The 11525-nt window shown below is 32.8% G+C and overlaps 1 protein-coding gene across 1 annotated transcript; it reads left to right on the top strand.

The window, feature by feature from the left end:
• The first annotated feature begins 1881 nt into the window (after positions 1-1881).
• LOC125219897 (transcription factor bHLH62-like) lies at positions 1882-4032 on the top strand. The gene is made up of 8 exons (XM_048121989.1): positions 1882-2468; positions 2548-2721; positions 2813-2878; positions 2952-3020; positions 3131-3202; positions 3288-3482; positions 3564-3627; positions 3727-4032. Exons 1-8 carry the CDS (start codon positions 2016-2018, stop codon positions 3762-3764), a joined length of 1131 nt encoding a protein of 376 aa, XP_047977946.1. The 5' UTR covers positions 1882-2015; the 3' UTR covers positions 3765-4032.
• The last annotated feature ends 7493 nt before the right edge of the window (positions 4033-11525 follow it).

Genomic DNA, 11525 nt, shown 5'->3' with positions numbered 1-11525 from the left:
TAATGCTCCAATATATTCTTATCAGTTGTGGTGAAGATAATCATATCATCTGCAAGCTGAAGATGTGTAATTGGGTCCTCATCCTTGCCAATCTTAATTCCTTCCACAGTTCTCAAATCAACTACTCGAACCCCAAGTTGTTTGAAATTTCAACCACCAAGAGAAGAAAAAAAAAGGTGAGAGAGGGTCTCCTTGCCTTAGTCCCCTCTAAACTTGAAAAAAAGATGCGGGTGATCCATTGATAAGAATTGACATGGAGGCCATGTTGCTCTATAATCCAATTCGTCTATTTATCTCCAAACCACATGCAATGACAATCTCTTGCACGAAATTCCATTGGATTGTGTCATATGTTTTCTGTAAATCAATCTTAAGGATCGCCGCCTTTTGTCTAGTCTTCTTAAGCCACCAAAATGCTTCGTTGACTACGAGAACACCATCTAAAATCTCTCGGTTCTTGACGAATGCTGATTGTGATTCCCCACCCAGATCTGGTATTTTTGTTAGTCGGTTGGCTAAAATCTAAAAGACAATCTTGTATATTCTTCCAATCATACTAATCAGTTTAAAGTCATTGATTTCCACCGCTTCTTCCAATTTTGGGATTAAAGCCACCCCCATCTGGTTAATTTCCTATGGAATATTCTCGAATTCACAAAACTAAAAATAAGGTCACACCCCTCATTAACAATGTTCTGTCACATTTCTTTGATGAAATTTGAAATTGAAACTAAGCTTTCATCAATTCGGTAATTTTATTCTACTTATAATAATGATATTCTTGATAATAACTTTTTCAGATTTTGCTACTTTTTCCAAAATTTCTTATATAAATAAAATTAGGTCATTTTAAAAAGGGCCCAATTACATATCTATCTATTTAAACGTAAAAGATTCTACAAAATCCATAAAGTAGAATTTCACTATCCGAAGATAAGTTTCACAAAATCTTTGTTTTTTTTCTCTTTTTCTGGAGTATTTTTCCATATATTTCCGTTACATATTTTTTCGTAAAAAGTATTTATTGAAGTAGTAATAATTTGTGTTTCCATCTCTCGGACTAAGCAGCAACCTGTTTTGACACTGTTGTCTCTGCCTCCCCCAAAACTAGAAGGCGTTTTTAGCAACAAAGTTCCAACCTTTCCCAATAATATAGGAGTAATAAACAATAATAAAATAGTACTCAACCTTTTATCTCTTAAAAGTTGTCACCTCAATCTTTAACTTACATTTAAAACTTTTATTGTCACACATCACATACATGATATTATTTTTACTTTATCAAATATAAACTAGTATTTGAAAATTTGAGGTGTAACCAAGCTATATGAATTTTAAGATTTTTTTTCCTTCATTATAATATAAATTCAAATAAAGAAAATAGAAAGAATGCTGCAAAACCAATTATTGAAGATGAATTTCATTGTAAAAAAAGAAAAAATAAGAAAAGCAATCGTTGAGAAAGTAACCCAGAAATAAAATCGGCAATTAAAACAAACAAACTATACGGAGAAATAAAAAATAAAAGTAGAAGTAGTTAAAAGACGACAGCGCCCACAAATTGCGAAAGTATCAAAACGCAACATTCGTGAATGCCATACCACCAAGCTAGAAGCAATTCTTTTAAGAAAAAGCATAAATAATTTTTTGTCTAAACCCTGAATCAATAAACACAATATGCAATTTGTTGAAGACCATCTTGAAAAGGGGTAGTTTCAAGAAAAGTGGTGGTTTGACGTTCAAGGCCCGCCGTTAACCCTTCCACCGCTTTTAACGCCTCCAATGCTCACTCAATATTCTTAATTTAATAAACATATATATTTATGCATTATAAAATAGAAAAAAGGTAAAAATAATTATTTTTCCATTTGTGCTACATAACTCGATCTCGATCGTCACTTTTCATTCCCCTTCCCCGAAACCTTCCTCTTCAATTTCAGACGTGAAGAAAAAGAAGAAGAAGAACACTAAGCCTTGAAAGGGAAAGCCAAAACAAAATTTCGTTTTGTGGAACAATGGATAAACAGCATTATTTGATGAATGCTGGAATTCCACTCCAAATTGAAGCCTCAATGCCAAGTCCATGGAGCTCCGATCAATCCTTCTCCATGGATCACCATTTTGACTCAGCTTTGACCTCCGACGCCTTCGCCCTCCGCCACCTCATCGGAAAACTCGACCGCTCTTCCCCTTTACCCTCGCTCGCAGCCGATCCGGGCTTCGCGGAGCGGGCGGCCAAGTTCTCCTGCTTCGGCAGCCGGAGCTTCAACGGCCGGACTTCGTCGCCGGGCAGCGCCACCCCAATCGCCAGCAGCCCGTCGTTGAAATTGAACAGGAAGCTTCCCAGCTCCGGCGCCAACTCCAACGAGGAATCCTCAGTCTCAGAGCAGATACCGAGCTCCAATTCCAGGAAAAGAAAGTCAGTTTCCAGAGGGAAAAACAAGGATGACAGATCCAATTCACCTAAGGTTTAATTTCTTTCTTATTTAATTAATTACTCTGCATCGAGTTTTTTTTTATATTGATGAATTGTTTTTTTTTAATTAGGAAGCCGAGGAAGATGAAAAGCTGAAGCGATCAAAGCAAACGGAAAATTGCGAAAACGAACAAGAATGTAACGAAAATAAGACGAATCAAAAGCCGCTGGAGCCGCCCAAAGACTACATTCATGTCCGAGCCAGAAGGGGCCAAGCCACTGACAGCCATAGTTTAGCCGAAAGGGTAAAAATTGAAAAAAAAAAAAAAACACACTCTTTTAAAAAAATATATTTCTACCTCAATTTTAAGCAGAGTTGGATTTCCTAATGTATAGGTGAGGAGAGAGAAAATTAGTGAGAGGATGAAGCTTCTCCAAGATCTCGTACCAGGTTGCAATAAGGTTGGTATAAAAATTGATTTAGCTTTGGTTAAAAAAAAGTTGATTCAAGTGTAATGATTTTTATATAATTCAGGTTACTGGAAAAGCAGTGATGCTCGACGAAATCATAAACTACGTGCAGTCATTGCAGCGACAGGTCGAGGTAACAAAATCCTGATTAAAACCAACGTTTAAATTCGAAAGCTGCCGCTGTCAGAAGGATTAAATTTTATTTTATTTTTCCTGACTAATTAATTTTGTGTTTCTCAACAGTTCTTGTCAATGAAGTTGGCATCAATGAATCCAGACATGGATTTTAACATGGAGAACCTTCTCTCCAAAGACGTGAGTTTCTTTCTTTCTCTTTCTCTCTCTCACACACACACAATCGCTGGAGAAATGATTTGATGGGTCCAATTTCGATTCGCAGATGTATCAACAAAGCACGAGTCTACCACAACAAATGTACCCTTTGGATTCCTCTTCCCCAGCATACTACCATTATCATCATCACAATGTACAACACCAACACCTTCATGGTACAAACATCTCAAGCGTGGACCCTCTCCCTCTAGATGCTAGTTTAGGAATTCCGATTGATGGATTCGCCCAAAATTTACCCCAGGTAAAAAAAGATATCACTTCATCAAGTTACTCCACCTAATTAATATTCCGATCTAAACATCTGTCTAAATCTGAATAGCAGTTTCCAGCATTCACTGAAGATGATCTGCACAGCATTGTCCACATGGGATTCATCCACAACTCTGGTAATTAAGTAATTAATTAAACGTGGCAGTAAAAAATATATTTACCATGTAGTAGAATGTTGGAAATTAATGTTTCTTTCTTCTTTTTATTTTTGGCAGTTCAAAATCAAACCTCAAACATGAAAGTTGAGCTTTGACAGCGCATGATGATTCCAGAAAGAAAAGGCTCTGCTGTATATAACTGACATGGATTTTATATCAATTCTTACAGCCAATCCAAGAATCTTTTCTTTTCTTTTTCCTTTTTCTTAATTATTTAAAACATTATGTAATTCTGGTTTTTTTTTTTAAATTCAGATTATTTAGTGCCCTTTTGCCTCTTTTTTTTGGTGCAAGTCTTGGTTCACAGCACCAAAAATTTGTAATATATAGGATGTAATTAATTATTATAATAGTATTAAATTAGTTTTTGGGAGAATGAGAACTTCACGGCTCTCTACTTGCAATCAAATTGCAATTGCTAATTTAACCACGTGTATATACAATAATCTTAAAATCAAACATGAAATGAGTTTACTCCGTTTTATCAATTGACTTTTGTTAAATTTTTATCGTGCTTTGTGCATCAATCAATATTGTAATTTTAATAACTTTTACTGCACACTAAGGTCAAATTGAACAGTAACTAAATCCTTTTTATTGGTGCTTATTATGATTGTTGTAACCAGCTGTCAGGGGAGGGAGCACTTTTTTTTTTTTTCGTATTTCAAATCTTAATACAAATAATAATGGTACCAATTAATCTTGTAGTTGTAATCAATCACAATAAAATCTGGCACATTTCTAGGAAGAGGGCCCTGCAAAAATTTCTACAGGTTAACTATAAACTGAAGAAGCTTCCCCACCTCAAATCCAACAAAAAATATCCTCGCATGCTCTCATAAGTGCTACCCTGGGTGAAATATTAAACACTGTTTTCAAGATTTTTTTTTTGTAAAGTAGGATGTTTGTTAATATAAACATACCTAAGTATGTATATATTGTACATGATGTATTTACCTAATGGAGAGAGTGAGAGAGAATCCCAGGTTGGCAATTGGTGAATTCCTGACTAGACCCAATGAATCAGGGATTAAAAGAAATTTGGATAATGATATTTACAAAAAAAAAGATTTTAGGAAAAGGAGGAAAAGGTTAAGTAGTGGGACTGTGGGAGTTCATATTGAGATTTTTTTAATAATTGAAAGGTATGAAAAGATGCTCTTAAAATATAGATTAATCATTTGATGAGAGGTGGTTAGCGAAAATAATACTAATAATCATCAAAGATTTCTGCGTTTGCAGCCTTTGGTTATAATATTAGCTGAGGGTTTCATTATTGATGAGTGATGACAGTGAGTTAACTCTCTGAATAATATTTTAAAATGACCACTTTTGTATATATACATTAAGATCTATAATAGTACTATAAATTAAAATATGAAACTTAATAAAAAGGAGTTTTGGTTGATTATAGAGCTGTCTCCTGAAACTAATAAACAATAGGCAATCATGGTAGGAAATGGAGTCGGTTAATTTATATACTAACCTTTTTATCTTTCTCAATGTTTTACTTTGATGTCGATTTTGGCCCGAGACCGTCCCTTCTTTTCTAAGCAACCTTACAATAATATACCAGTCAGTCAGTCACCTTGTCCTACTATAATTTGTAGAATCATAGAGAATAAGGGACTATTCTTTTCTTCGAATAGTTCATGAGTTGGCTGAATTTAAATGCAACAGTTAATGGTAATTAATAGCTCTAATGAATCCATTCGTACTAAATCATTAACCTTATTTAATCATCATTAAATTGCAACCTCTACGAAATTACTAATTACAGAACACGAGAAGAAGAAGAAGAAGAAAAGAATTTAAGATTAAAAATTACCAGCCACCACAATTTATTTAGTTTATTAAGCACAATTTATCCTCAAAATAATGAATGAGATTTAATTTTTCAATCTAATTATAGTAGCAAGTTTAGATTCCAACTTTTCAGGTTAGTGGGCATTTTCGAGTACAAATATATACGGAGTACTCTTTAAAGTTCTCAAAATACTATTACTATGAAAAATAAAATGGTGAAATGGACTTGTCTTCCACTTATAAAAGCCCACCTTTCTTTTTTTTTCTTCCAAATATTTGATTACCTTTTTCTTGATTCAAAGTATTTATTGTAGCATTAGATGTAATGTACTCAAATCGAAATAGGTTTAATTATTTTTTTTCATTCAATTATATAGAAATAGTTCATACGTATTTATAGAAATATGTTTTCTTTTTAGTTTAAGTGCCCCACCATTTACTATTATTCAATTATTTTTCGTGGACATTCTTATTTTACCAATTACGCATTAAAATTTATATCATCTCCAGTTAATCTATAAATACTTCTTCCGTCCCATAATATGGGACGGAGAGAGTATATAAATACTTCCTCAATCCTTTAATATGTATCCCACTTTTACCTGATATAAATTTAATGAAGTGTAAAGAAAAATGAATTGAAAAAGTTAGTGGTGTGCGAATTCTATGTGTATTAGTTTTTAATATAATGTGAGGATGAAAATGAGTTAGTAAAATATGAGATATATAATAGCTAAAATGAAATAAGATAGTTGATAAAAATAGAAAACTTGGACTTATAATGAAAAACGGAGGGAGTATAATTGATGGGTGGCGATCATTAAAAATAAAGGTACACATATTTATATCTATAATTACCATAAAGATTATGGAACAGCAAAGGGCTTATCAAATAATGGAGTCACTGTCTGATTAGCATATTTTAATCCACCTACACGACAAAATGTCGGCAGATTTTATTTATAATAATCTTCGTATTAAGCTTGAGTAAAAGTACTTATGAGTAATATGTTTTAAAAGTGTAGCAGTTGAAATTCAACGATTTTTAATATTATACAAAGAAGTACTCCATATTAAGAGAGATTTTAGAATATGAGCTTAAATTCGAAGCCTTTCGATTTTTGGAATTAAAATCGCACGCCATTGAGAATATGAAATTGAGGCATGCAAATTTTCATAGTCCATTAGAAAATGAATCTCGACATTCCTATAAGAAAGAAATCAGATGTCATATGTTTAAGTTGGCCAAACGGTAGAGAGGTTAACGTCTGAAGTCAAAGGTTTCCCCGGGAGAGTATGCATGAGTTAACGGAAAATGAATTTTAAGTTGGCCAAACGGTAGAGAGGTTAACGTCTGAAGCCAAAGGTTTCCTCGGAAGAGTATGCATGAGTTAATTTAATCCCATGTTTATTTATTGACTACTATACATACTAAAGAAAAGAAACTCTATTTTTTTTTATCGTCAATCAGTGGCAATATATTCTTTTATCTATATATATTTCAACTTGATTTCTTGCCTTCTTAAACCACGGAAAATATACTAGCTCACTAAATGATTCATCGATCAAACTCAAAATTGTACTCGCTAATTAATGATTCATCGATGATAACTATATAAAAGTATAAAAATATGAGAATATATGAACACGAATTAGACGAATATTTTTTTTTTCTTATTTTTGAGTACGGGGCCGGCCATTTCCGTTTTTTAGTTTAATGATCATTTCTATACCTCTTTGTACAATAACATTTCGAATATTATAATTACACAAAATTTTAAAGTCAAAGTTAGCTAGATCTGGATCCACCGAGATATTTTCATCCTCAATTCATAAAATTTTACACAAAATATTTATATACATTCATATATATAGAATTGACGAGAATTAAAGTACAGAAAAAACTGTGGTGACCATGAGGTCACGGGTTGAAACCCCGCCACCCGCTAGGAGACTTTCGGCCTTAATCCGCAAGCTCGGTCGAGCAGGATTAGTCGATTCGTTCAGTATACCTGTGGTTAAAAACAAAAAAAAAAGTAAAGAAAAAACATTTTTCACGTTCTCATCACGCTCATCGTCACACTCACATCCACAGTTAGATAAGTTACGTTTACAAATTAAAGCACTTGCAATTTTTTTCTCTCACTTAGGGGATGCCCATTGTTAACCTAATTTAAGGCGACAAGATTTGTTGTTTCTCTAATCCCTCTTTATATTAGTTTTGTAAAATTAGTGCGTGCATACCACTTTATCACAGCATTCAGTTTCTTTTCATACTTTTTTCATCGGAATATAGTTTAAGCATTTAAAAACTTCACTAATCTCACAGTATTTGGAGTATAAGAGACTGTAGCTAACATTTTATTGTATATTTGTATTGAGAAATATGTAACGCTTTGTCCACAGAGGTAGCACAGTTGGTTCCGGAGGTGCAGAATTGCAAGAGAAATATGCAACGTTGGGGTCGATGATAATGGTCAATTTTCACTCCAAGAAACCTGCCGTACGATTATATGATTTTTCCCCCCTTTTTTGTGTATGTAAAGGGTTCCAAAGCCTGGAAAGAACATAAAACAAAAGAAACGTGTCTTTGTTAAATTGTCTTAATTGATCTAAAATTTCAGCTAATAAAGGTAAAATAAGGCTTCCAAAAACAGCAAAAGAATCTAATTTGTCACGAAAATGACACGTGTGAAATTCTAGTCTAGCAAATTTTGTTTTGTGAGGACACCTTTGCCATTCCAAGAGACAATTTATCAATTGAGAGGTCAAATTCATGACTACGTTACATGAATATCGTGAATTTGATTGCTGTTTATATTCAGACATAGCACTTAGTAAAGATTGAAGTACTATGTTTGTCGATCGATATATAATTAAAGCTGATATCTAAATTGCCACTGTTCTGACTTCTGACTCACATTGCACCCTATGCTGTTGTTTTCAATCTTTATTCATATTGCCGATTAATTCAATCATTTTTCTAAGATGTTTGAGTATTTGAAAGCCCAGACGATAATTCTTGATATTTTAACGAAATAATACTAGTTATATTGTAAGTAACTAAGTCTACTAAGTGTTTGATCAAATTATGGTTGAGTGCTATTTTCCAGCAGTATGCATTCCATCAGTCATATATTAATTCAAGATTTCAATTATTTTTCCTTAATTTGTGGATCTACAGTTGTAATGTCGTTTTTCTATCCTTTTAGTTTGCCCACTTTCTGACTTAGTGGAAATTCTTTTTGCAGGCCTGAATATCAGTGTGCAATGCATGCACTCGTAGTCAAACTATGTATGCATTGAGATTGTTCTGCGAAATGCACGTCATAATTTTTTTGCTACATTTCGTATTTATTTATTAAATGTGCTCGTCCATAGTGGTGTCTGCTCATCTTCACCATCCTAAACTATCACCTCTTAGTATTTATTATCATAGCATAATTCATATTTGATTAAATCTTAAAACATAATACATATTTAATCATGAGATTTAATTTTACAAACCAAACAATTCCTATGAATAATGCCGATGGTTATAATAAAATTTTCATATAAAAGCCTAACGAATTTTTTAAGAATAGTACTCCCTCAATTACTCATTAAATGTCCACTTTCTTTTCGCAACTGATTTTAAGAAATATAGAGAAAATGAGTTGAAAAAATTAGTGGAATATGAGTCACACTTTTATTACTCCCTCCATCCTCCATTATGTGTCCCAGTTTCCATTTTAGTCTGCCCCTTGTTAATTGGCTCACTTCAGTTTTACCACTTTTGGTAATAAACCTCACATTCCACTAACTCATTTTCCCTCAAACTATATTATAAAACTAATATATAAAAGTAGGACCTATATACCACTAAAATTTGCAACTCACTTTTTTTATATTTCTTAAAACCCGTGTCGGGTCAAAGTGAGACACATTTGAGACGAAGGGAGTATAATAAAATATGAGTGGAATGATTTAGTGAAATCTAATATATACTTACTATTTACTCCCTGTGTTTTTCAAAAATAGCAACTTTTTCCATTTTAGTATGTATTTTCAAACTTTCTATTTTAGGAAATCTTTACACCTTTATACCTCAATTTATTTACCACTTATAACACTATAACTAACAACTTAAAATGGACCCCATGACCCACTAACATTAATTTCATTACTTTTTTCTCTTCATCTCTCTTATTTTACTAATTTTTCTCTTTATCTCTCTTACTTTATCAAATTGTACATTAAAATCTGTGTCGTTCCAAGCCTCCCTATTTTTAAAAAACAGGGAGAGTATAATAAAAAAGTGAAAATGAACTGTTACGAGGGATATATCAAAATGACAAAAATAAACCATTCATGTGGCAGAAAACGAATACTCCGTAGTACACGTAGTACTTAGTACATTGTAATTTGTAATGTTATTAGTGTGTCGTATCTCGTATGTGCTAGATCGCTAGTGGTATGTCTACGGCTTACGCTTTTGTTTGTAACGACTAATTACAACTTCTTGAAACATCAAAGTTCCATTAATATTCATAAACACACAATACTCGGCGCAAGGCAACATACTTGTGCATGGCCTAAAAAATTGTTACTACAATATTAATCTTTCTAAATTTTAACATCCAAAAATTATTTTAAATGGGCTTAGTATTCGAAGACCATTACAAGTTTTCACTATCCAGAATAAATCTGAAAGCACTGCAATATTATATTCTACACATAATTGGAAGATGAACTAAAATACGTGTTGTACATCTTATTTGATTTGATAATATTCAAAATATGATTTACCAAAAAAATGACGAAGAAAAAGATACATTTAATTTCATAAATTACTAATTACTAGTACTATAAAGAAACAAAATCTAAAACTTTTTGGCAAATGGGCCGCATGGTCGGCCTTCAAGATTGATATACGGTTTTATGTTACGGCCCAATTCGTTGCAGCCCGTTATAGATAAATCGAAATACGCATAGAAGTAGGCCAGTATGTCTTATAATTAAGGTAATAAACAAATATTTTCCCGAAACTTCCCTTATAAAATTTGTAAAATATAAGTACTAAATTTTAATAAATTGAATAAAAGTAATATTGTTGTGTGTTGCTTTCAGTTTTATATATATGTTGAAGAGAAATATTCAGCTGGGCGACACTACGTGGGCGTAAGGTGAGCGACTGCTGACGTGTTCAATGAACTTTCATTTATTTACTGAATTTTCCTTAAATATTCTCTCTCTTTAGTAGTATATTTTATTATAGTGGGCCTTCAATTCTCTCTCTCACACACACACATTCTTCTTCTCCATACGAGTGACCAGTGAGTGTTTTTTCACCATGGAATCAATGCTTTGCTTCCTGGATTTAACGACTGTCAAATATTCCTAATCAATTGGAAACCAAATACTTTTATGCAGTTAATTTTCACAAGTTTCTACTTAAGTAATCATAAAATTTCTTTAAAACCAGATAACTTTTGCAGTTTTATTTTATAAAAATTGCGCTTTGTAAAGAGACATCCATGGTCATCTCCATTTGAACTCGTTTCTTTCCCTTCGACAACCAAAATCAAATTTTTGCAATCATGTCGATGATAATAATAGCCCATTGTTCAATCTTAAGATTGAGGATATAATTTTCAATAAATTCAAAAAAAAGTATAATTTGCATATAAGAAGGTGGGTAGGAAGGGGATAGTGAAGATGACTATCAGACTTTTGCACGAGTCTATCAAAAGCCAAAAATTACATGGTCCTACTTACTGTAAGTCAGTAATTGCCTATAAAATCATATAATAACAAGCAAAATATACTTTTTAGTATTGCTTCATTTGAAGATCTGTGGAGCTATCACTCGTATGGTTGAAGAAGAAGAAGAGCGTGTGAGAGAGAAAATTGAAGGCCCCACTACAATAAAATAAAGAGAGAATATTTAAGGAAATTCATTAAACAAATGAAAGTTCATTGAACACGTCAGCAGTCGCTCACCTCACGCCCACATAGTGTCGCCCAGCTGAACATTTCTCATATGTTGAATTGTCATATGTAGGTGTTGG

Source organism: Salvia hispanica, chromosome 4 (genome assembly GCF_023119035.1).
Source record: "Salvia hispanica cultivar TCC Black 2014 chromosome 4, UniMelb_Shisp_WGS_1.0, whole genome shotgun sequence".
NCBI lineage: Eukaryota > Viridiplantae > Streptophyta > Magnoliopsida > Lamiales > Lamiaceae > Salvia > Salvia hispanica.
This window is presented reverse-complemented; position numbering and strand designations above follow the sequence as displayed.

What these genes read in the sequence shown, in the direction of transcription:
- LOC125219897 (XM_048121989.1), top strand. Translation starts at nt 2,016, where the DNA reads ATGGATAAACAGCATTATTTGATGAATGCTGGAATTCCACTCCAAATT. An exon ending in ACAGATCCAATTCACCTAAG is followed by an intron (nt 2,469 to 2,547) that starts GTTTAATTTCTT and finishes TTTTTTAATTAG; the next exon opens with GAAGCCGAGGAAGATGAAAA. An exon ending in GGGATTCATCCACAACTCTG is followed by an intron (nt 3,628 to 3,726) that starts GTAATTAAGTAA and finishes TATTTTTGGCAG; the next exon opens with TTCAAAATCAAACCTCAAAC.